Below are 27534 nucleotides of genomic sequence, written 5' to 3'. Positions count from 1 at the left end.
ATGGTTGCAAATGATGGGCGCACTATGGTGGATAACATAAAGTAATAATATTATTTTTTGAGCGAGATTAATTAATTCTACGATTTTAGTGTATTGGCGATACGTGACCATCAAGCAACGAAAGCACCGGTTCCTCAAGCATGTGACTTGAGAATTTTGTGAATCCGCTAAACCAAAGGATAAAAATTATAATATATTTTCAATTATTTATTAGGCACTTGCATAATCCTGCTTTCGTCAGCGTTGTGAATATTACCAGGTTGAGTCTTGTACTATTTATAAATCGACTGTAACTAATGGAAGAGTTGCCCTGCAACAACGCGTTGAAACCAATTGCACGACTAACGAACGTCTTCTCAGATGCTTTTAATGATAATGTTATATGTTTCTAAAGGGAAGCGTACGATCAGTTTTGCATCCTCTTCCCTCTATTAAAGTTACGCAAAATGTTAATTTTCTCTGCTATTTGAGAAGCTAATTGTTGTAGATCCGTTAAAGTGACGCCAAATAATGTTTCGTCTGAGATTAGTATGTAATTTACTAACACTTTTTCTTGGGTTTCCGATAAAACTGCCCTGTAATCATTGAATTTTTTTCGAGCAGCTTCTGAAGCAGATGAAGCTTTTTTCATTATATCTTCCTAAGAAGACTGAGGCACAGTTTTGGAAGAATTTCAAAATTCGCTAAATGTGATTGAGCGCCGGTAGCTTTACTCGAGCGAGAGATGGCTCAAGAATCGACGACTCAGAAGAAGACGACGACGACGATGAGATTAGCGTGGTTGGGGACCGTTTGGACGTTAACGGTGCGGGAAATCGCAATCTCAATAGCAAAGACGACGGAGTTCGGGTAACTCCAGTGTTAAGACGATCGAGGCAAGACGAGCCTAGGTGCATGCTGTTAAAGTTCACAGACGTGGAGGACTCGCTAGAGAAATTCAGCGGGGACGGTCTGCCGAGTGTAAGTCGATGGATCGAGGACTTCGAGGAAATGGCAAAAGTGTGTGGGTGGTCAGACATCCACATGGTAGCTTTCGCTAAGAAACTGTTCACGGGCTCCGCTCAATCCGTCGTAAAGCGAGGACGATGCACGAAGTCCTGGATAAAGCTAAGGGAATCGTTAAAAGACGAGTTCGAAGACGCAGTGCGTGATCAACAGATACACCAGAAGTTAGCAAATAGAATGAAGAGACCAGATAAGAGTCTGCAACAGTACATGAACAGTATGCGTGAGCTATATCATCAGCTATATCGTTCAAGGCATTCCCGACGAGGTCGCGAACAAGGCTGTGTTGTATGGAGCCAAGACCATGCAACAACTGAAAGAGCGCCTGAAGCAGTATGAAGCAATGAGGAGGGACATGAAGGCGAAGACAAAGTTTGAGGGACGTAAGGAGGATAAAGGAAAACGATCGGAAGTGCGAAGCCAGCCGAGGCCAACAGCGAGTGATAAGAGAAGATGTTTCAGTTGTGGCAGTGCGGATCACTTAAGCGCTAAGTGTCCGGAGAAAGGAAAAGGTATGAAGTGTTTCAAATGCAACGAGTTCGGTCATGTGGCGGCGAATTGTACAGCGCGACAAGTAAAGACTTACATAATCTCAAGACCGGAGAGGAAAAAGTACTTGAAGGACGTGTCGATAGATGGCTGCAAGTTTGTCTCGTTAGTGGATACAGGTAGTGACCTCACGTTTATACGATCGGATAAGAGTGCGAGGTTAGGATCACCACCTCTGGGAAACTACAAACTTAGGTTTGATGGTTTTGGTTCCGATGGCAATAGTACCTGGAGCGAGTTTACAAAGGTAATGACGGTCGACGGGTACGACTTTACTGTCACCCTGCATGTTGTCTCGAATAAGGTAATGACAAGACACAGTCTGCTGCTAGGTACTGATTTCTTAGACCAGGTAGAGTTGCGAGTCAAACGGGGCGAGGTGACCTTTTTACGACTCAACGGTCAGACTGACGGTCACGAGGACGCGCCGGATGTACTGAGAGTAAACGCGATAGAACAAACCGACGAGATAGACTTGTCGCATGTACGAGAACCTCATTACCGTGAAGCCATTCGCGATATCATTAAAGGGTATAGGCCGGAGAAGAAGCGAGATGTCGGGATAACCGCAAAAATAGTTCCAAAAAGCGACAAACCCGTAGCACGATGACTGCGAAGACTGGCGCCGTCGGAAAGAAAGGAGGTGGACGATCTGATGGAAGCGTGGACAAACGAGAGCGTCATCAAACCATCAGACTCGGAGTATGCGAGTCCGATAGTGGTAGTCCGAAAGAAAGATGGCTCCATCAGGGTTTGCGTCGATTTTCGTGAGCTTAACGAACTCATTGAGTGTCCACATTTTCCGTTGCCTTTAATTGAAGACGTTTTAGATACGTTGCAGGGCGCCCAGCTTTTTACGACGATAGATCTAAAAAATGGGTTTTTCCACGTAAGTCTAGACAAGGATAGCCAGAAGTATACCTCTTTTGTTACGCCCACGGGGCAATACGAATTTCTGAAGTTGCCGTTCGGTCTGAAAATTTCCCCTATTGTCTTCCAAAAGTATATATCGAAGATCTACAAAGAACTGATGGACAAGGGTATTGTCATCGTGTACATGGACGATATCATTATCCATGCGCAGAATTTAGAGGAGGCATGGGAGCGCTTGCAAATGGTTGTAGAATTAACTGGGCAGTATGGGCTAGTCATAAATTGGAAGAAATGTCGTTTTATGCAGAGGGAAATGGAGTATTTGGGACACATAGTCTCGGGAAACACCATAAAGCCGTCCGCTCATAAAACCAAGGCCGTTGCAAACTTTCCCAAGCCAACATCGGTTAGAAAAGTCCAGAGTTTCTTGGGACTTACGGGATATTTTCGAAAATTCATTAGAGATTACGCGAAGATTGCCAAACCCTTAACCGATCTGTTGAAAAAGGAGATAGACTTCAGGTTCGGGGATCGGGAATCAGAAGCTTTCGAAACCTTGAAAGCAGCGCTTACCAGCGGGCCTGTGTTAACACTTTATAGAATAGGCGCAGAGACCGAGTTGCATACGGACGCGCCCGCAGAGGGTTACGGAGCAATATTAATGCAACTAGGTCTAAACGACGGTAAATTCCATCCGGTCTACTTTGCCAGCGGAAAAACAACTTCCGCGGAAGCGAAGTACACCAGCTACGAACTAGAGGTGCTAGCAATAGTAAAAGCGTTGAAAAGGTTCAGGGTATATCTGTTAGGTGTGCCCTTTACTATTGTTACGGATTGTCAAGCATTCAAGCATTGTCAAGGACACAAGATCATCGGATTCGTCGAGGATAGCCTTCGTTCAGAAAGTAAGGGAAATTGACGTTGCTGCTAATTGGTCAATCTCCATATCAGTGGTTAGAAAAAGATGCCGTCCTCGAGGGAAAGTTGCTAGTGGGAGACGTCGTTCGTTGAAAAAGTAGGCCTCCTCTATCTTCCCGTAGTTGGGACAAAGACTGTTTGCCTGTTTGAAGGACTGATCGAGACTTCAGTCTTTCGATAACGGTCTAATCGTACACTTGCAATCTTATTGCAGAATAAAGGTATCTGGACCTCTGGTTCAAGAGCCCAACATTTCTTTTTATTATTATTTTCCCACTATTTTTACGTAACACAATCATCGCTTTTTTATTAATTATACTTTAAAACGAATAACTTTAATGTATCATGTATTTTTGTTATAATGTACGAAATAATTATAATTTATCAACAAGCATCGTTATAAATATCATTCTAAACATCACAAGGAATCATTATAAACATCAGTTCTCTTTATTGGCATAATTATAAACTACAATAAGTTTTGGATCATTATATTACTACATTTTATATGTAGAAAACCGAAAAGTTTACCTTTTAAATATGTGCATATAAAAATAAATATTATTTATAATAATATTTGCGCGTATAGGGTAATAGTTAAGCAAATCATTTTATGGGATGTCTATATTTGTTTCATGTACATTTAGCAATAAGCTGCGCAAACTACCTGAGCGATAAAATGTGTGCATATTCACATATCTGAAAGTTCTTCGATAAAATGAAAAATTATAAGTTAGAGAAGTAAAGTAAATTAGAGAGAAATATGAGAAGTAAAGAGAAAAATGAAATGCCAAGAGATTGAAATAATAAGAAATATAACATGTGTAGTAATCCAAATAATCTACGATATAATACTGTGTTGATTGATCTCTTTATCATTATATTCAATATTAAATCATATAAATATTAAAACATCTTTGCAAGATATACCCGAGTCGGCTCTTTTCTGGAGCTCTCTTCAGATCACGCACTTGTAGCAACAACTAGTTCAACAATTATTGAAAACTAAATAGAACTACTCACAACGACCACACAAAGTATCAGTGCTGTCGGGAAGCTTTAAACATCTCAAGATCGGCTTCAGTTCCGCTAAGAACAAACGAAGATTTTGACGCAGGTATGGAATATTTGAATAGCAACATAATAAATACGATCCGTTCTACTACACCTGATGAAGAGTCCGCAACCAAACAGGACTACCCAGATTCCATAAAAAGAAAAATTACAGAAAGACATAAGCTCAGAAGAATATCACAAGGGAATCGAGAAGCAAGAGGAAACGTAGGTTAAACGAAGCAACGAGAAAAGTGACAACAATCCTTCAGAAATTCAAAAACAACTGTTTCCGAAAGTATCTAAGAAACTTGTCCCTTACAGCAGACTGTAACTATTCTCTTTGGTAGATATTCAAGAAATTCACTGGTTCATCCTAAATTATTTCTGCGATCCATTTGTCGCAAGGAGGACACGATACCCCACACAGATAAAGCTAACTTAGTTGTGAATTAGCCGAAGTATTTAAGTCACTTTCTTCTATTGAAATCGGCAGGTACGCAGAAAAATACAAGGAAAAACGACAACACATCCAAACCAACTGACTGCAGAAGCGAGCAAAACTCTCAGAGACAGAAGACAAAAAGAAAACATCCCATTGACCTCACTAAAGAAATAAAATAGTCAAACTCGATGATGGTATCCCGCTGGTCGTAGCCATCCAAATGTTATTTAGCCATTAAGCTAGAAAAATTTACCAAATGTCTAGCTGGACAAATTGTAAAGTACAAATTAAATAATAATAAAAAACACTTTCTTCTACCAACGAAGCAGAAATATTTGTATATCTATAAATCATATTTGTGATAATACATGAAATTTTTGTAAATCACCTTTCTAGATATCTTTTCCTGTAAAACCATTTACAAACTCACAGGTCAAAGAAATGATATATTACCATTTTAACCCCCAAAAAGCACCGGGACACGAATTGATAAGTAAATAAAGCGATTAAGGGAGTGTTCGGAATTACAATGTTCTAAAACAGCCACTTTTTGTGATTTTTTTAGAAGGGAAAGAAAGAAACGAATTTGTTGAATTTTGAGGTATGATTTTGTATATAATTAACGAATACAAACAAATTTTTTTTAAGTAAAAAGAAAAATTATAACAGATTTCTAAGCCTATTTCATTAGCTGCACTTTTCAATCGGCGGGAAAGATCCACATCGTAATTCTTTACCGTAATTCTAATAATCTAAATCTAAATCTTGAAGTTAAAATCTTCTGTTACAAATTATGAATTAGACCTATTTATAACTTATGCTAATCCCATACGTTATAAAATCTTTACCAGTGCGATGGAAAACGCAAGGCTAGGCATCTTGAAAATAAGTGCATTACAAGAGGCAGGAATTCTTTTAGAACGGCCATCTCTTACTACAAGAAATATAATAGCAGCAAAAATATATTATTAAGAGCTTCATAATAGATTAAATAATAATGATTTAATTAAGGGAATTATTTGCCTTTACCCCTTGTATTTTGAGAGGGCTATGAAAAAAGTACATCTCCTTCATGAGGCTAATTATAATACTTCCTGATATACATTGCCACATTAAGAATCAAATACTTTCCAATCAGCTGGAACCTCGGCGAGGCAGTCAGCTACGCTCGTTAAAGCCCAGAACTGAAGACGACGCGTCGCGAGGCACAAATAGCAGAGAACGAGAAAGTTTCTTTTAAAAGAAATATACAACAGGCAAGCGGCCATCCCCCCTCCCCCTTGCGTGTGCTGTGGATGGATGTACTTTCTTGGAGTACATGGTTAAACGTGCTTGGTGTTACGCACACAGGGGCCCGACGATCAACTCGCACAACACTGGTCTACTGTCATCCCGCCCGTGGAAGTTTTAGCCGGTAAGAATCCGGCACTACCTTCTGCCCACCTGCGCTAAGGTGGTAAGGTGTCTATGAAGATTTCCTCCACGTAAAAAAAAAATTTTTTTTTTATTATGAAAGGAGAGACGTTTAACACTCCCGTAGACAAGGGTGGAACACACATATAAATGGTAAGGCACTGTCGCCTTTCGGCGGCACTTACCAGATCTTTTTGGAAGGACCGCGGAGGGATTCCGCTATGCTAATAATTTTATGCTAAAGATAATTATTGGCATATAATAATTTTTGGTGCTAATAATTTTTCCTTTTGAGCATTGGATTTCGAACAATATATTAGACGCGAATCTAGATGTTTGATCCATTGACATCGTGTAATCAAAAACGAAATAGATAAAAAAATTTGATATACAACACAGTATTACTGAGTGAATTTACACTATTAATTACCAAATTCCAGACATGAACAACATAATCATAGGCAAAACTTGGATACATACCGGTGGTTAGAAGGTGGCGCCTATTGACATTCTGAATCAACTTCAGTAAACGTATTTCTTTGAATGATGAAATCAAAGATGTTGTACGAGTAGCGATAATACCGTAAACTGTTTATAATTTAATTAGACATAATGTTACTTATAAGCTTGTAAAAAGTTTCTCTTTGTAAATTGGTTCGTTAATTATTTTGTTTTACTTTTGTTACGCCACGAGGCTTACCACAGGCTGTATTTTATAACCGTCGCTCGCGGTCCTACAACGTCGCAGACGGATCGTCGCGGCTGCCCGGCAAACAAACATTGTAGTGGCAAGCGCATGGTTCATTAAGCAGGGCGACCTCCAGAAACGTCGACTCGTGGCCGTTATTTTACCTCGCGTAAAAGAATGTGGCGTGATCCGAACGTAGTGGGGGTCGCCTTCCAGAAAAGACGAAAATAATCGAAGGGCGTTCAGTTCCTTCTGACGAGTCAAACGTGACACACCGAACATATCAGACCAATAGCAAACGAATTTATCTAGAGATCAAAGTCGAGTCAAATTCCTGTAACATCTTCATCAGATTATTGTAAAATATATTGTTCTATGTTAACCTGTTAATACAGTGTTACATTCATTAAACCACCTCTGTTATCCTAAACGAAACAGGGGAACGACTATTTCGCGGCGTCGATTAACATGATCGTAGCGAGAATTTACGCCTCTCGCTGACGCGTTCTCCTAGCGACCGCGTCTCTCCGCGAACGGTCGTAACACTTATATTTCCTGTAATAATTGTTTAACAAATATCACATAATATTATTTCAACACAAACATTGTGTCTTCCACAGATTATTAATCTTAATTCCGGGATTAAATTCTAACAATTTTGTTTTCTGTAAATGGTAAATCCTAATGGTAAATCGTACTTAATTATGAGATCACATATGAATTTTTTCACCTACTAAACACTTCAAAAATGTCCATTATTATAATATTAAATATATTCTTGATTGCTTGCACAATTCCATAGATTTATCTGGATTTAAAAGACATTTTTCAAATGTAGCCAATAAATAACTTAAAAATAAAAAATTAATTAAAATAATCTCTGGATGTGTTCTTCAGTTACGTGCAAGTTATACGAATGTGATGACCAATGACATATTATTGAGCGTGTCAATAACAGTGCGATAAAGAAGAAAAACGTGTAATAAGAGACCCAGAGAAAAATTATATCATGTTTTTAACATGTACTTATACCAATATGTTATCATCTTTTAGAATAGTAAAGCAATAGTAGAAGCACGTGCTGCACAATGTATTTGCTGATGATGTAACATGAAATGATCTCAAGCTTTGATTACGCGCGTGAATTATAAAACGCGACTCTGTCTACATGCTAAAATACGTAGAACACGTTTCTGTACGGGCTGTTCAGCTTGTCCTTTACAAGACGATCGAATTGCTCTCTTAGACCACTGTAATTAGATCGCCCAATGCTACTTTGCAAGCTGCTTTGCATCTAAATTTGCTGCTGAACGAAGTCATGATTTAAAACAATTTAATCAGCGTTATGATATCTAGTGCCCAATAACCTATATGTCGGGTTTACATTAGAATTAGGGTTAGGGGCGTGAAACGAATCTTCGTTTGGGTTACACGTTGTCGTTATGCAATAGAGAAGACATTGGCTAGTGCAAATACGATTACCATAGAACCGGACAAGTAACCGTGGTAGTTAGGTACTCGAGGAACTAATGACAATGATCCTAGGTTCAATAACGAATTCGCGGTCGACGGGATGATAGATGAACGTACTCACAAAATCTAAGTCGGACGCGTAATATTCACTGGTCGTAAAGGGTTACTCCTTTCATCAATGAGATCGCGAGCGAGAATGCCTTTCCCGTCCTGATGATGCTACAGAGGAAAACTATAATGGGGTGTGTCTAAGGATACGAGATCATCGGATTCGTCGAGAAAAGCCTTCGTTCAGAAAGTAAGGGAAATTGGCGTTGCTGCTAATTGGTCAATCTCCATATCGGTGGTTAGAAAAAGATGCTAGCCGCCCTCGAGGGAAAGTTGCTAGTGGGAGACGCCGCTCGTTGAAAAATATGTCTCCCCTATCTTCCCGTAGTTGGGACAAAGACTGTTTGTCTGTTTGAAGGACTTTAGTTAACTAAACCTTAAGATTTATAACGGGCCCTCGGGCTAGCCGAACATATACTGCGGAGACGCATCGACATCTGGCAATCATCTTACTCGAAGAATAGGGTCTGCGTGTGGCGAGCCACGGGACAGAAACCGTTGGAATGTTTACTGTCGCGTGTCGCCACGAATATTTCTTTTAAGGAGAGCTATAGAATTACTCCATACCTTTGCTAGGCAAAGCGTTCATCCCGTGACCGCGGCTACGTTCGGCGACTGACTGTCGCCTCGAGCCCAAGCTCACTATCACAACTCTCGAACAATTACAATCGGGTTGAATAACTACAATTGTTCAATTACAGCTATAGTAGACTCTAGGTTACAATGTTGCGGGATTATCCAAAATTCCAAAGGCTCCGGTGTTCTTTCATCTCCGACATATATATATGTCGGGTTAACATTAGAATTTAAGGCGCGTAACGATTCTTCGTTTGAATTAGTTCGTCATCGTTTTACAAAACAGAGATTATATTTACGCGTATATACAAGATTTTACAAAATATTATGAATATTGAGTTTAATGAATAATAAGATTAACAAACAATAAGTTTAACTAATGATTAGATTAAAGAATAATAAGTTTAACGAATAATAAGATTAACGAATAATATGTTGTACGAATAATAAGTTTAATGAATAATGAGATTAACGAATAATAGGTTTTACGAATAATGAATTTAATAAACGCTATTAACAATGTTCTTGGGTTCAAACGAATCCACGGTCAACGGGATAACTCTTTACTATGCGTAGAACAATTTTAGACACAAAAATACGATTGCTGAGACGCTCGGTAAACTGCTCGATGTATCTCTTTCCAAGGCGATCACACAAATGATAATCTGATCAAAATCTTTCTCGCTGTACGACTGCATTTGTTTGTTATATGCTTGCTGGAGGCATCGAGAAGGTTCCAATCGCCGTTGCTAGGCAGTTTCTGCCAAGAGTTTGTTATATACTCTTTGGAAGGATCGAGAAAGATCCAAACGCCGTTGCTAGGCAGTTTCTGTCTGGAGTTTGATGCCTAATACAACGTGTGTCCCATTATATCGACATCTCCAAAGTACAATTCTATGTGATTTCTAGGGAGAACAATACAACCGATCCACACCTTCGTCAGGCAAAACGTTTATTCCGTGACCGTGGCTACGTTCGGCAACCAATTGTCACCTCGAACCCACTTTCGCTATCACAAATATCGAACAATTACAATCAGATTGAATGACAACAATTACTTAATTACAGCTATGATAAAATCTAGGCTAAAGCATTAGAAGACTTTCCCAAAATTGCAAAGGGAAGGATCCGGTTTTCCTTTCATCTCCGACATATTTATGTCGGAGTGTCATCGGGTGTTGTGGGCGGCCGAGGTATCTTCTCGGGAATTAGCCATGGATGCAGTACGACACGGGTGCGATTTATTACGATAAGGTGGTTATGACAATCAGTGCGGTTACTCACGGCAATTAGGTACTCCCGACGCAAATGACGATGGCTCCAGATTTGTTAACGAATCCACGGTACACTTTAATGTATAGTTTTTGATATAAAAGTAGAATGATTTTGTAAATTATCATCATTGAGGTTTTGCAATGTTATACATCTGTTTGACGTTTGCGGATCTTCTAATCACTTGATATTGGTTTTCACGTTAATTAGTCTTATTTTCGTACGTGAATTCTCCAAATCTACTTTTGTTCCTCTTTTCCTTTTTAATGTGGGTAGCTTCCATTGTACATAGATAGCTTTTTCATTTCTGTTTGGCACCTAATAAAGAATTAAACGTGTGTGGCAAAACGAGTTTTTTCCTAAAAAATGTCAAAGTTATTGAAATTTTTCTGAATAATATTTCTGAATTTGATAAATTTACAAATTTATATCTTTTCTTATCACTAACGCTCCAAGTGTGCCTCTCAAGCACCACCGATGTGCGATGCGGTGCGGTACTGTTTTTAAAATCTGACATTTGTTTTCTTTTATTTATTTATTAAAATTACAATCAATTCTCGCGTTGAGAATTTTCAGTAATTTTTCTGGCGCGGCGCAGTTACATGGCTGATTATTTATAATAAGTTAATACTTATTATAGATAGGTATAATTTATAAGTAAGTATTATAAATAAGTGAATATTACTTAATTTAGATAACTAATTAAATCTAGCGTTTAGGTCTAGCGGGTAGTGCCTCTTCAGCCTGCGAATCTGGTCCTGAGCCTGCTGTTGTGGAAGTAAACTCTAATCCTTTTTCCTTTCATGGATATGATAAATATATTATATTTTGTAATAGATGACGGTTTCAAAATTATATTTCATGAATAAACGATACTTCAATAGAAATTCAAGAGTCTTCAAATGTGATTTTATCCGAAGCAATGTAATAATGTAATAATACTACGCCTAAAAGTAAATAGTAAAAAGTAAATAGTAAAAAGTAAAGTAAAATAAACTCTAAAAAAACCTCCATGGTATGATATTTCCTAAAACACTCTGGCAGATGTAAAGCTATCTGTTCACGACCGTGGCTCGTGATATTCATGTTTGGGCCAAAATCTTCATCGCGAGTCTCACTCGTTAAAGCACGGGAAGGGGTTAATGTGACAATGTATATCATAGTAAGTATTCTAATTGCTTTAGAAGAAAGTTCCTTAATGATTTTACCGTTTGTTAAATCAAAATCGAGAATGTTCTGGCTCAATTTTAATTTCAGGATAGTAGCTCAAGTAGCTATAAGGAATGTTTGAAGCGATATTTCATCATTAAATTGAAACATATTGTGGAATCATGTTTTTTTCTAAGAGACTTCATAGCTCATAATAATTTAGTTATATATGTCGGAGATGAAAGAACACCGGAGCCTTTGAAACTTTGGATAATCCCGCAACATTTTAACCTAGAGTCTACTATAGCGGTAATTAAACAATTGTAGTTATTCAATCCGATTGTAATTGTTCGACATTAGTGATAGTAAGCTCTGGCTCGAGGCGACAGTCAGTCGCCGAACGTAGCCGCGGTCACGGGATGAACGCTTTGTCTAACAAAGGTATGGAGTAATTCTATAGCTCTCCTTAAAAGAAATATTCGTGGCGACACGCGACAGTAAACATTCCAATGGTTTCTGTCCCGTGGCTCGCCACACGCAGACCCTATTCTTCGAATAAGATGATTGCCAGATGTCGATGCGTCTCCGCAGTACATGTTCGGCTAGCTCGAGGGCCCGTTATAAATCTTAAGGTTTAGTTAACTAAAGTCCTTCAAACAGACAAACAGTCTTTGTCCCAACTACGGGAAGATAGGGGAGACATATTTTTCAACGAGCGGCGTCTCCCTCTAGCAACTTTCCCTCGAGGGCGGCTAGCATCTTTTTCTAACCACCGATATGGAGATTGACCAATTAGCAGCAACGCCAATTTCCCTTACTTTCTGAACGAAGGCTTTTCTCGACGAATCCGATGATCTCGTGTCCTTAGACACACCCCATTATAGTTTTCCTCTGTGGCATGATCGGGACGGGAAAGACATTCTTTCTCGCGATCTCATTGATGAAAGGAGTAACTCTTTACGACCAGTGAATATTACGCGTCCGACTTAGATTTTGTAAGTACGTTCATCTATCATCCCGTCGACCGCGGATTCGTTATTGAACCTAGGATCATTGTCATTAGTTTTTCGAGCACCTAACTACTGCGGGTACTTGTCCGGTTCTATAATAATCGTATTTGCACTAGTCAATGTCTTCTCCATTGCATAACGACAACGTGTAACACAAACGAAGATTCGTTTCACGCCCCTAACCCTAATTCTAATGTCCGCTCCGACATCAGAAGTGGGATCAGTGCCGATTATAACAGTGCAAGAGCTTACGACCATCGTGCGCGAGTTAATTCCGTCGCTAGTGCAAAAATCGATTGCGGAACCTAACAATTTTTCGACTCCGCTGCATGGTGCGCAGCTACCAATCTGATTATGGAGGAAGATCCTTTACAAAGCAGTGCCCTGAATATAATTTCAATACCGAGTGTCGAATCGACTTCTACGTAGTGGAGGCGCTGACTGGTAGATCAAGCCATCCGGGTGAGTCGTTTCCATTTTACCCCGATTTCGGAGCCGAGTGTTCGCTAATTAAAGAATCCGTAGTCTTGAGAATCTCTGGCAAAAGAACGATTGATATAGTAGTAATGCGAGGAATAAGAAATATTGGTACTAAACGTATCGCTCAAATCTTGTCCATTGCAGGTGTCGGTGGTTAGAGATAAACTTTTCATGTTCTCGCTGATAGTTATTTAACAATACGATATCGCGATTGCTCCTTAAATTTTAAGCCAAGGTTTTGACGTAATATTGCACAAAATAGCCTCGCTATGTGTAAAACAAAAATAATTAATGCCTGTAATAAAACCGCTGAAAACGAGATCGATGTTAATGAAGTTGACAATGAGGTACGTGGTAGGGATAAAAGTCGATTAATCTTTCTTTTCGAAATTTCAGAGATTCATCCGTTACGGGTTCCCTACGTACTCGTACAAAGAAAATACAGGCCAGGTAGAAGTACAATTAATTGATCCTAACATTGCTGTACAAGGAGTCCTAATAGACTTCGCGAGCGCAGAATAGTACGTGATAGAACAAGCGACTTAATTACAGCCAAAAATCATAAAGCCTAGTAATTCACCGTTCGCGAGCCCTGTGTTACTCGTGAAGACGAACAATGGTTCAGATAGATGATAGGTAGATTTTCGAGAACTAAATAAATGTACGGTCGCGGATCGGTATCCTTTACCCCTCATTGCGGATCAAGTCGCGAGATTGAAAAAGCGAGATATTTTATTATTCTGGACATGGCCGGTGGGTTTCTCCAAATCCCTATTCATCCTAATTCTAGGAAGTATACAGCATTGATTACTCTCGATGAACAATTTGGATAATAAGTTGTTGTTTTCTTCGAATTCTTTTGTGCCTTTGTTCGATCCATTCGATGTCCTTTATTTGCATAACATAAGTGCGTGCGCGTTTAATGTTTCTTCCGGAAGTCATTTTCGGGACGGCGATACTATGCTGACCCCGTCGAAAATGGGGTTTCTTATACTTTCGGACAACCCTAATAATTGTGCAGCTCATACTTGCCTAAATATTCTAATATTTATGTTCTTCCTTGCTACAATTTTGTAAACCATCAAAGCGTTTAGTACGGAAATCCTCAGGAGTAGTCGCGTGCCAAGTCTTCTGTAGCATTTGACCCTTTTTAATTGCGGTGACATAAGAAATCATTTGGTCGGAGTGATCTGTACTACACTTTCCTTCGTTCCATTCAGCAGCGGCTGCTGATTTCGAGGTCCCGAACAAACGAAACGAGAGATCATTCTTGAGATTCCTTCGAAAACACGTATAACAGCTAACGTGCCATTCTTACGTTGTCGTCTATTTGGATAATCCCCTAATTATTGCCGACTCGATAGAACAAGCTCTAAAAGTATTGCACACCGTACTAGATACCCTTGTAAAAGCCGGATTCTCCTTTAACTTTTCAAAATGTTCTTTTCTAAAGGCATCGGTACTCTATTTGGAATATGTAATTTACGACGGAGAAGTTCGTCCCAATCCAGGTAAAATGCACGCCTTGAGTTCTTTACCTGCGTCAACGACCGTCACACAGCTCAGGCAGTTCATAGGTTTAGCCCTTTATTTCCGAAAATTCGTCCCTAAATTTTCACGGGTAATGAAACCCTTGTATGCGCTTATTTCCGATAATAAAAACATGACTTGGACAGATAGGCATGGAAAAATAAGGCAAAAGGTAATTTCCGCCCTGACCGACGCGCCGGTGTTAATGATATTTGACCCGAACTACCCGATAGAACTTCGTATCGACGCTAGTTCGGGTGAATATGAGGTTATTTTAATGCACAAGATTGAAGGTAAAAATAGAGTAATAGAATATTACAGTATAAGAAGTAGCCCTGCGGAATCTAGGTATCATTCTTACGAATTAGAAACGTTAGCAGTTGTGAACGCCGTCAAGCATTTCCGTCATTATCTCCACGGACGAGAATTTCTTGTCGTCTCCGATTGTAATCCTTTGAAGGCATCCAGTAGTAAGGTAAATTTAAATGACAGGGTTTACAGGTGGTGGGCTTACTTACAAACTTTTACTTTTGACATTCTGTACCGGGAAGGTAAACGAATGGCCCACGTAAATTTTGTCTCGCGAAATCCCGTAGACTTGGATCACCTTACGATCAACGAAGTCATAGAGAAGGAAATCAATCTGACCGAAATCTCCGAAGACTAGCTATTAGTGGAATAACGTCGCGACTCCCAAATTTCTGGGATCGTCAATAAATTACAGAACGAAGAGCTCGCGGAAGACGTCGCGAATACGTATGAGTTACGGTCCGGTACCCTTCATCGTAAAATACAGAGAAAAGGCAGATGTCTCTGCTTGTCCATCGTCCCCAGAGGTTTTAGATGATCTGTTATTAACCATGTGCAACAGTCAATTATGCACTTAGGTTGGGATAAAACGCTTGAGAAACTGTGCGAGAGTTACTGGTTCGAAGGAATGGCGGAGTATGTTCGCCAATTCGTAGAGAACTGTCACGCTTGCCAAGTTTCGAAGGCCAGTTCAGGTAAAATACAAGCTGAATTACATCCTATACATAAGACCAGCATACCTTGGCATACAGTTCACGTGGACATAACGGGCAAACTAAGCGGTAAAAGTGGTTCGAAAGAGTATGTCATTGTTTTGGTCGACGTCTTCACTAAATTCGCATATCTGCATCATACTCGTAAAGTAGATTTCCTTAGTACCGTTAAAGCACTTAAGTACTATATTTTTATTCGGCAGTCCCTGCCGGATAATAGCGGATCAGGGAAGATGTTTTACGGGCAAAGAATTTCCAGACTTTTGTCAAGATAAATACATTAAATTCCATTTAATTGCGACCGGAGCTAGTAGGGCCAACGGACAGGTAGGGCGTATTATGAGTACGCTAAAAAAAAAACATGTTCACAACAATAGAAACCAACTGGCGGTCCTGGCAAGACGCGATCGGGGAAATACAACTGGCCTTAAATTGTACCACCAACCGCGTGACTAAGTCAAGCCCGTTGGAACTACTAATCGGTAAAACAGCGAGACCCTACGGCTTATCCCTACCCGACAATATCGAAGAAAGAGAAGTAAATATCTCCCATATAAGACAGCAGGCGATAAAGAATATAGAAGCAAGCGCCAAATACGATAAGGATAGGTTCGACGAAAACAAAGCTAAAATAGTTAGGTTCAACCTTGGCGATTTCGTATTACGCAAAAACGAGGAAAGAAACCAGACGAAGTTAGATCCGAAATTCAGGGGTCCATTCGTAATAGCAGAGACTTTGGAAGGAGATAGATATACCCTAAAAACCTTAGACGGCAAACGATCATATAAGGACAGACACGACAGACTGAGAAAAATGCCAGAAGGTTGCGTCCCTGCTGAGTTAGACGTCTGCGGTGATGACAACGGCGGTGATAATAACGATGCAAGTACACTGACCTCAGAGGATCATTAACACTGCGTTGTGGTCATAGTAATACACCGAGTGGTTTTATATGCTTTTTGTTGTAAACCGTTGAGTGGGTTTACGTGCTTTTTGTTGTAAACCGTTGAGTGGGTTTACGTGCTTTTTGTTGTAAACCGTTGAGTGGGTTTACGTGCTTTTTGTTGTAAACCGTTGAGTGGGTTTACGTGCTTTTTGTTGTAACCCGTTGAGTGGGTTGATGTGCTTTCTGTTGTAACCCGTTGAGTGGGTTGATGTGCTTTTTGTTGTAACCCGTTGAGTGGGTTGATGTGCTTTTTGTTGTAACCCGTTGAGTGGGTTGATGTGCTTTTTGTTGTAACCCGTTGAGTGGGTTGATGTGCTTTTTGTTGTAACCCGTTGAGTGGGTTGATGTGCTTTTTGTTGTAACCCGTTGAGTGGGTTGATGTGCTTTTGGTTGTAACCCGTTGAGTGGGTTGATGTGCTTTTGGTTGTAACCCGTTGAGTGGGTTTATGTGCTTTCTGGGTGTAATGCACCCAACGTGGCAATATGATCCAACAAACTGAGGTTCACCAGTGTACGAAATAGAAAATGATCTGTTGTGTCATTACGGTCTGACTGGCGACTCACAGAACGCACCTAACATTTTGAATACTAATTATAACATTACAAATTCCTATTCTCTTTTATTTTTCTGTTGTCAAACCTCCGAACGAAACTTTGTTATTGCACTGGACCCTTGACTTGCTTGGACATTTAGTTAAATCGTAAATAATGTCAGTTGAATCTAATGTAAGAAAACACGATATTTTAGTTACACACGAGGACGTGTGATAGTCAGGAAGGCCGTGTCGGAGATGAAAGAACACCGGAGCCTTTGGAATTTGGGATAATCCCGCAACATTGTAACCTAGAGTCTACTATAGCTGTAATTGAACAATTGTAGTTATTCAACCCGATTGTAATTGTTCGAGAGTTGTGATAGTGAGCTTGGGCTCGAGGCGACAGTCAGTCGCCGAACGTAGCCGCGGTCACGGGATGAACGCTTTGCCTAGCAAAGGTATGGAGTAATTCTATAGCTCTCCTTAAAAGAAATATTCGTGGCGACACGCGACAGTAAACATTCCAACGGTTTCTGTCCCGTGGCTCGCCACACGCAGACCCTATTCTTCGAGTAAGATGATTGCCAGATGTCGATGCGTCTCCGCAGTACATGTTCGGCTAGGACGAGGGCCCGTTATAAATCTTAAGGTTTAGTTAACTAAAGTCCTTCAAACAGACAAACAGTCTTTGTCCCAACTACGGGAAGATAGGGGAGACATATTTTTCAACGAGCGGCGTCTCCCTCTAGCAACTTTCCCTCGAGGGCGGCTAGCATCTTTTTCTAACCACCGATATGGAGATTGACCAATTAGCAGCAACGCCAATTTCCCTTACTTTCTGAACGAAGGCTTTTCTCGACGAATCCGATGATCTCGTGTCCTTAGACACACCCCATTATAGTTTTCCTCTGTAGCATCATCAGGACGGGAAAGGCATTCTCGCTCGCGATCTCATTGATGAAAGGAGTAACCCTTTACGACCAGTGAATATTACGCGTCCGACTTAGATTTTGTGAGTACGTTCATCTATCATCCCGTCGACCGCGAATTCGTTATTGAACCTAGGATCATTGTCATTAGTTCCTCGAGTACCTAACTACCACGGTTACTTGTCCGGTTCTATGGTAATCGTATTTGCACTAGCCAATGTCTTCTCTATTGCATAACGACAACGTGTAACCCAAACGAAGATTCGTTTCACGCCCCTAACCCTAATTCTAATGTCCGCTCCGACATCAGAAGTGGGATCAGTGCCGATTATAACAGTGCAAGAGCTTACGACCATCGTGCGCGAGTTAATTCCGTCGCTAGTGCAAAAATCGATTGCGGAACCTAACAATTTTTCGACTCCGCTGCATGGTGCGCAGCTACCAATCTGATTATGGAGGAAGATCCTTTACAAAGCAGTGCCCTGAATATAATTTCAATACCGAGTGTCGAATCGACTTCTACGTAGTGGAGGCGCTGACTGGTAGATCAAGCCATCCGGGTGAGTCGTTTCCATTTTACCCCGATTTCGGAGCCGAGTGTTCGCTAATTAAAGAATCCGTAGTCTTGAGAATCTCTGGCAAAAGAACGATTGATATAGTAGTAATGCGAGGAATAAGAAATATTGGTACTAAACGTATCGCTCAAATCTTGTCCATTGCAGGTGTCGGTGGTTAGAGATAAACTTTTCATGTTCTCGCTGATAGTTATTTAACAATACGATATCGCGATTGCTCCTTAAATTTTAAGCCAAGGTTTTGACGTAATATTGCACAAAATAGCCTCGCTATGTGTAAAACAAAAATAATTAATGCCTGTAATAAAACCGCTGAAAACGAGATCGATGTTAATGAAGTTGACAATGAGGTACGTGGTAGGGATAAAAGTCGATTAATCTTTCTTTTCGAAATTTCAGAGATTCATCCGTTACGGGTTCCCTACGTACTCGTACAAAGAAAATACAGGCCAGGTAGAAGTACAATTAATTGATCCTAACATTGCTGTACAAGGAGTCCTAATAGACTTCGCGAGCGCAGAATAGTACGTGATAGAACAAGCGACTTAATTACAGCCAAAAATCATAAAGCCTAGTAATTCACCGTTCGCGAGCCCTGTGTTACTCGTGAAGACGAACAATGGTTCAGATAGATGATAGGTAGAGCCCTGTGTTACTCGTGAAGACGAACAATGGTTCAGATAGATGATAGGTAGATTTTCGAGAACTAAATAAATATACGGTCGCGGATCGGTATCCTTTACCCCTCATTGCGGATCAAGTCGCGAGATTGCAAAAGCGAGATATTTTATTATTCTGGACATGGCCGGCGGGTTTCTCCAAATCCCTATTCATCCTAATTCTAGGAAGTATACAGCATTGATTACCCTCGATGAACAATTTGGATAATAAGTTGTTGTTTTCTTCGAATTCTTTTGTGCCTTTGTTTGACCCATTCGATGTCCTTTATTTGCATAACATAAGTTCGTGCGCGTTTAATGTTTCTTCCGGAAGTCATTTTCGGGACGGCGATACTATGCTGACTCCGTCGAAAATGGGGATTCTTATATTTTCGGACAACCCTAATAATTGTGCAGCTCATACTTGCCTAAATATTCTAATATTTATGTTCTTCCTTGCTACAATTTTGTAAACCATCAAAGCGTTTAGTACGGAAATCCTCAGGAGTAGTCGCGTGCCAAGTCTTCTGTAGCATTTGACCCTTTTTAATTGCGGTGACATAAGAAATCATTTGGTCGGAGTGATCTGTACTACACTTTCCTTCGTTCCATTCAGCAGCGGCTGCTGATTTCGAGGTTGCGAACAAACGAAACGAGAGATCGTTCTTGAGATTCCTTTGAAAACACGTATAACAGCCAACGTGCCATTCTTACGTTGTCGTCTATTTGGATGATCCCCTAATTATTGCCGACTCGATAGATCAAGGTCTAAAAGTATTGCACACCGTACTAGATACCCTTGTAAAAGCCGGATTCTCCTTTAACTTTTCAAAATGTTCTTTTCTAAAGGCATCGGTACTCTATTTGGAATATGTAATTTACGACGGAGAAGTTCGTCCCAATCCAGGTAAAATGCACGCCTTGAGTTCTTTACCTGCGTCAACGACCGTCACACAGCTCAGGCAGTTCATAGGTTTAGCCCTTTATTTCCGAAAATTCGTCCCTAAATTTTCACGGGTAATGAAACCCTTGTATGCGCTTATTTCCGATAATAAAAACATGACTTGGACAGATAGGCATGGAAAAATAAGGCAAAAGGTAATTTCCGCCCTGACCGACGCGCCGGTGTTAATGATATTTGACCCGAACTACCCGATAGAACTTCGTATCGACGCTAGTTCGGATGGATATGAGGTTATTTTAATGCACAAGATTGACGGTAAAAATAGAGTAATAGAATATTACAGTATAAGAAGTAGCCCTGCGGAATCTGGGTATCATTCTTACGAACTAGAAACGTTAGCAGTTGTGAACGCCATCAAGCATTTCCGTCATTATCTCCACGGACGAGAATTTCTTGTCGTCTCCGATTGTAATCCTTTGAAGGCATCCAGTAGTAAGGTAAATTTAAATGACAGGGTTTACAGGTGGTGGGCTTACTTACAAACTTTTACTTTTGACATTCTGTACCGGGAAGGTAAACGAATGGCCCACGTAAATTTTGTCTCGCGAAATCCCGTAGACTTGGATCACCTTACGATCAACGAAGTCATAGAGAAGGAAATCAATCCGACCGAAATCTCCGAAGACTAGCTATTAGTGGAATAACGTCGCGACTCCCAAATTTCTGGGATCGTCAATAAATTACAGAATGAAGAGCTCGCGGAAGACGTCGCGAATACGTATGAGTTACGGTCCGGTACCCTTCATCGTAAAATACAGAGAAAAGGCAGAACTCTCTGCTTGTCCATTGTCCCCAGAGGTTTTAGATGATCTGTTATTAACCATGTGCAACAGTCAATTATGCACTTAGGTTGGGATAAAACGCTTGAGAAACTGTGCGAGAGTTACTGGTTCGAAGGAATGGCGGAGTATGTTCGCCAATTCGTAGAGAACTGTCACGCTTGCCAAGTTTCGAAGGCCAGTTCAGGTAAAATACAAGCTGAATTACATCCTATACATAAGACCAGCATACCTTGGCATACAGTTCACGTGGACATAACGGGCAAACTAAGCGGTAAAAGTGGTTCGAAAGAGTATGTCATTGTTTTGGTCGACGTCTTCACTAAATTCGCATATCTGCATCATACTCGTAAAGTAGATTTCCTTAGTACCGTTAAAGCACTTAAGTACTATATTTTTATTCGGCAGTCCTTGCCGGATAATAGCGGATCAGGGAAGATGTTTTACGGGCAAAGAATTTCCAGACTTTTGTCAAGATAAATACATTAAATTCCATTTAATTGCGACCGGAGCTAGTAGGGCCAACGGACAGGTGGGGCGTATTATGAGTACGCTAAAAAAAAAACATGTTCACAACAATAGAAACCAACTGGCGGTCCTGGCAAGACGCGATCGGGGAAATACAACTGGCCTTAAATTGTACCACCAACCGCGTGACTAAGTCAAGCCCGTTGGAACTACTAATCGGTAAAACAGCGAGACCCTACGGCTTATCCCTACCCGACAATATCGAAGAAAGAGAAGTAAATATCTCCCATATAAGACAGCAGGCGATAAAGAATATAGAAGCAAGCGCCAAATACGATAAGGATAGGTTCGACGAAAACAAAGCTAAAATAGTTAGGTTCAACCTTGGCGATTTCGTATTACGCAAAAACGAGGAAAGAAACCAGACGAAGTTAGATCCGAAATTCAGGGGTCCATTCGTAATAGCAGAGACTTTGGAAGGAGATAGATATACCCTAAAAACCTTAGACGGCAAACGATCATATAAGGACAGACACGACAGACTGAGAAAAATGCCAGAAGGTTGCGTCCCTGCTGAGTTAGACGTCTGCGGTGATGACAACGGCGGTGATAATAACGATGCAAGTACACTGACCTCAGAGGATCATTAACACTGCGTTGTGGTCATAGTAATACACCGAGTGGTTTTATATGCTTTTTGTTGTAAACCGTTGAGTGGGTTTACGTGCTTTTTGTTGTAAACCGTTGAGTGGGTTTACGTGCTTTTTGTTGTAAACCGTTGAGTGGGTTTACGTGCTTTTTGTTGTAAACCGTTGAGTGGGTTTACGTGCTTTTTGTTGTAAACTGTTGAGTGGGTTTACGTGCTTTTTGTTGTAACCCGTTGAGTGGGTTGATGTGCTTTTTGTTGTAACCCGTTGAGTGGGTTGATGTGCTTTTTGTTGTAACCCGTTGAGTGGGTTGATGTGCTTTTTGTTGTAACCCGTTGAGTGGGTTGATGTGCTTTTTGTTGTAACCCGTTGAGTGGGTTGATATGCTTTTTGTTGTAACCCGTTGAGTGGGTTGATGTGCTTTTGGTTGTAACCCGTTGAGTGGGTTTATGTGCTTTCTGGGTGTAATGCACCCAACGTGGCAATATGATCCAACAAACTGAGGTTCACCAGTGTACGAAATAGAAAATGATCTGTTGTGTCATTACGGTCTGACTGGCGACTCACAGAACGCACCTAACATTTTGAATACTAATTATAACATTACAAATTCCTATTCTCTTTTATTTTTCTGTTGTCAAACCTCCGAACGAAGCTTTGTTATTGCACTGGACCCTTGACTTACTTGGACATTTAGTTAAATCGTAAATAATGTCAGTTGTATCGAATCTAATGTAAGAAAACACGATATTTTAGTTACACACGAGGACGTGTGATAGTCAGGATGGCCGTGTCGGAGATGAAAGAACACCGGAGCGTTTGGAATTTTGGATAATCCGGCAACATTGTAACCTAGAGTCTACTATAGCTGTAATTGAACAATTGTAGTTATTCAACCCGATTGTGATTGTTCGAGAGTCGTGATGGTGAGCTTGGGCTCGAGGCGACAGTCAGTCGCCGAACGTAGCCGCGGTCACGGGATGAACGCTTTGCCTAACAAAGGTATGGAGTAATTCTATAGCTCTCCTTAAAAGAAATATTCGTGGCGACACGCGACAGTAAACATTCCAACGGTTTCTGTCCCGTGGCTCGCCACACGCAGACGTCTTTGTCCCAACTACGGGACGATAGGGGAGACATATTTTTCAACGAGCGGCGTCTCCCACTAGCAACTTTCCCTCGAGGGCGGCTAGCATCTTTTTCTAACCACCGATATGGAGATTGACCAATTAGCAGCAACGTCAATTTCCCTTACTTTCTGAACGAAGGCTTTTCTCGACGAATCCGATGATCTCGTGTCCTTAGACACACCCCATTATAGTTTTCCTCTGTAGCATCATCAGGACGGGAAAGGCATTCTCGCTCGCGATCTCATTGATGAAAGGAGTAACCCTTTACGACCAGTGAATATTACGCGTCCGACTTAGATTTTGTGAGTACGTTCATCTATCATCCCGTCGACCGCGAATTCGTTATTGAACCTAGGATCATTGTCATTAGTTCCTCGAGTACCTAACTACCACGGTTACTTGTCCGGTTCTATGGTAATCGTATTTGCACTAGCCAATGTCTTCTCTATTGCATAACGACAACGTGTAACCCAAACGAAGATTCGTTTCACGCCCCTAACCCTAATTCTAATGTCCGCTCCGACATCAGAAGTGGGATCAGTGCCGATTATAACAGTGCAAGAGCTTACGACCATCGTGCGCGAGTTAATTCCGTCGCTAGTGCAAAAATCGATTGCGGAACCTAACAATTTTTCGACTCCGCTGCATGGTGCGCAGCTACCAATCTGATTATGGAGGAAGATCCTTTACAAAGCAGTGCCCTGAATATAATTTCAATACCGAGTGTCGAATCGACTTCTACGTAGTGGAGGCGCTGACTGGTAGATCAAGCCATCCGGGTGAGTCGTTTCCATTTTACCCCGATTTCGGAGCCGAGTGTTCGCTAATTAAAGAATCCGTAGTCTTGAGAATCTCTGGCAAAAGAACGATTGATATAGTAGTAATGCGAGGAATAAGAAATATTGGTACTAAACGTATCGCTCAAATCTTGTCCATTGCAGGTGTCGGTGGTTAGAGATAAACTTTTCATGTTCTCGCTGATAGTTATTTAACAATACGATATCGCGATTGCTCCTTAAATTTTAAGCCAAGGTTTTGACGTAATATTGCACAAAATAGCCTCGCTATGTGTAAAACAAAAATAATTAATGCCTGTAATAAAACCGCTGAAAACGAGATCGATGTTAATGAAGTTGACAATGAGGTACGTGGTAGGGATAAAAGTCGATTAATCTTTCTTTTCGAAATTTCAGAGATTCATCCGTTACGGGTTCCCTACGTACTCGTACAAAGAAAATACAGGCCAGGTAGAAGTACAATTAATTGATCCTAACATTGCTGTACAAGGAGTCCTAATAGACTTCGCGAGCGCAGAATAGTACGTGATAGAACAAGCGACTTAATTACAGCCAAAAATCATAAAGCCTAGTAATTCACCGTTCGCGAGCCCTGTGTTACTCGTGAAGACGAACAATGGTTCAGATAGATGATAGGTAGAGCCCTGTGTTACTCGTGAAGACGAACAATGGTTCAGATAGATGATAGGTAGATTTTCGAGAACTAAATAAATATACGGTCGCGGATCGGTATCCTTTACCCCTCATTGCGGATCAAGTCGCGAGATTGCAAAAGCGAGATATTTTATTATTCTGGACATGGCCGGCGGGTTTCTCCAAATCCCTATTCATCCTAATTCTAGGAAGTATACAGCATTGATTACCCTCGATGAACAATTTGGATAATAAGTTGTTGTTTTCTTCGAATTCTTTTGTGCCTTTGTTTGACCCATTCGATGTCCTTTATTTGCATAACATAAGTTCGTGCGCGTTTAATGTTTCTTCCGGAAGTCATTTTCGGGACGGCGATACTATGCTGACTCCGTCGAAAATGGGGATTCTTATATTTTCGGACAACCCTAATAATTTTGCAACTCATACTTGTCTAAATATTCTAATATTTATGTTCTTCCTTGCTACAATTTTGTAAGCCATCAAAGCGTTTACTACGGAAACCCCCAGGAGTAGTCGCGTGCCAAGTCTTCTGTAGCATTTGACCCTTTTTAATTGCGGTGACATAAGAAATCATTTGGTCGGAGTGATCTGTACTACACTTTCCTTCGTTCCATTCAGCAGCGGCTGCTGATTTCGAGGTTGCGAACAAACGAAACGAGAGATCATTCTTGAGATTCCTTTGAAAACACGTATAACAGCCAACGTGCCATTCTTACGTTGTCGTCTATTTGGATGATGTCCTAATTATTGCCGATTCGATAGATCAAGCTCTAAAAGTATTGCACACCGTACTAGATACCCTTGTAAAAGCCGGATTCTCCTTTAACTTTTCGAAATGTTCTTTTCTAAAGGCATCGGTACTCTATTTGGAATATGTAATTTACGACGGAGAAGTTCGTCCCAATCCGGGTAAAATGCACGCCTTGAGTTCTTTACCTGCGTCAACGACCGTCACACAGCTCAGGCAGTTCATAGGTTTAGCCCTTTATTTCCGAAAATTCGTCCCTAAATTTTCACGGGTAATGAAACCCTTGTATGCGCTTACTTCCGATAATAAAAACATGACTTGGACAGATAGGCATGGAAAAATAAGGCAAAAGGTAATTTCCGCCTTGACCGACGCGCCGGTGTTAATGGTATTTGACCCGAACTACCCGATAGAACTTCGTATCGACGCTAGTTCGGATGGATATGAGGTTATTTTAATGCACAAGATTGAAGGTAAAAATAGAGTAATAGAATATTACAGTATAAGAAGTAGCCCTGCGGAATCTGGGTATCATTCTTACGAACTAGAAACGTTAGCAGTTGTGAACGCCATCAAGCATTTCCGTCATTATCTCCACGGACGAGAATTTCTTGTCGTCTCCGATTGTAATCCTTTGAAGGCATCCAGTAGTAAGGTAAATTTAAATGACAGGGTTTACAGGTGGTGGGCTTACTTACAAGCTTTTACTTTTGACATTCTGTACCGGGAAGGTAAACGAATGGCCCACGTAAATTTTGTCTCGCGAAATCCCGTAGACTTGGATCACCTTACGATCAACGAAGTCATAGAGAAGGAAATCAATCTGACCGAAATCTCCGAAGACTAGCTATTAGTGGAATAACGTCGCGACTCCCAAATTTCTGGGATCGTCAATAAATTACAGAATGAAGAGCTCGCGGAAGACGTCGCGAATACGTATGAGTTACGGTCCGGTACCCTTCATCGTAAAATACAGAGAAAAGGCAGAACTCTCTGCTTGTCCATTGTCCCCAGAGGTTTTAGATGATCTGTTATTAACCATGTGCAACAGTCAATCATGCACTTAGGTTGGGATAAAACGCTTGAGAAACTGTGCGAGTGTTACTGGTTCGAAGGAATGGCGGAGTATGTTCGCCAATTCTTAGAGAACTGTCACGCTTGTCAAGTTTCGAAGGCCAGTTCAGGTAAAATACAAGCTGAATTACATCCTATACCTAAGACCAGCATACCTTGGCATACAGTTCACGTGGACATAACGGGCAAACTAAGCGGTAAAAGTGGTTCGAAAGAGTATGTCATTGTTTTGGTCGACGTCTTCACTAAATTCGCATATCTGCATCATACTCGTAAAGTAGATTTCCTTAGTACCGTTAAAGCACTTAAGTACTATATTTTTATTCGGCAGTCCTTGCCGGATAATAGCGGACCAGGAGAGGTGTCCTAACGGGTAAAGAATTCCAAGATTTCTGGCAAGGTGAACACTAAAACTCCACTTAATCTCAACCGGTGCGAGTAGGGCCAACGGTCAGGTAGCGCGTATTACGGTACGTTGAAAATTATGTTCACGATCATAGAAACGACCGGGCGATCGTGACTAGACGCGGTTGGCAAAATACAGCCGGCTTCGAATTGCACCACCAACCGCGTGACTAAATCGAGCCCATTGGAACTATTAATTGGTGGAACAGCAAAGACCTTACGACTCGTTGATACCCGATAATATCGAAGAAAGAGAAGTAGATATCCCTGATGTAAGACAGCGGGCAATAGAGGATATAGAAATTAGTGCTAGATACGATAAAGGTGGAGTTGACAAAACTAAAGCTAAGGTAGTTAGGTTTAACCTTGGTGATTTTGTATTATGCAAAAACGAGGAAAGAAACCAGACGAAGTTAGATCCGAAATTCAGGGGTCCATTCGAGATAGCAGAGATTTTGGAAGGAGATAGATATACTGTAAAAACCTTAGACGACAAACAATCATATAAAGACGGACATGACAGACTGAGAGAAATGCTAGAAAGTTGCGCCCCTGCTGAGATGGACGTCTGCGGTGATGACAACGATGGTGATAATAACGATGCATGTGCACTGACCTCAGAGGATCATTAACACCACGTTGTGGTCGTAGTATATAC

General features: G+C 40.8%; 1 protein-coding gene and 1 non-coding gene across 2 annotated transcripts; both read left to right on the top strand.

The window, feature by feature from the left end:
* On the top strand, nt 1–27508 carry LOC117208703 (uncharacterized protein K02A2.6-like). Its single transcript, XM_033449993.1, has 7 exons — nt 1–41; nt 708–1222; nt 1260–1801; nt 1859–2085; nt 2173–3223; nt 27086–27234; nt 27307–27508. The coding sequence occupies exons 1-7, from the start codon at nt 1–3 to the stop codon at nt 27506–27508; spliced, it is 2727 nt and encodes a 908-aa protein (XP_033305884.1).
* Nucleotides 6346–6452, top strand: LOC117208705. The gene has a single exon (XR_004487759.1). It is a non-coding gene; the product is annotated as a U6atac minor spliceosomal RNA (small nuclear RNA).
* Nucleotides 27509–27534: the final 26 nt, after the last annotated feature.

This window comes from Bombus bifarius, unplaced genomic scaffold (assembly GCF_011952205.1).
Source record: "Bombus bifarius isolate JDL3187 unplaced genomic scaffold, Bbif_JDL3187 scf7180000008158, whole genome shotgun sequence".
In the NCBI taxonomy this organism is placed as follows: Eukaryota; Metazoa; Arthropoda; class Insecta; order Hymenoptera; family Apidae; genus Bombus; species Bombus bifarius.
Note: the sequence above shows the minus strand (reverse complement) of the source record. Positions and strands in the feature narration are given on the sequence as shown.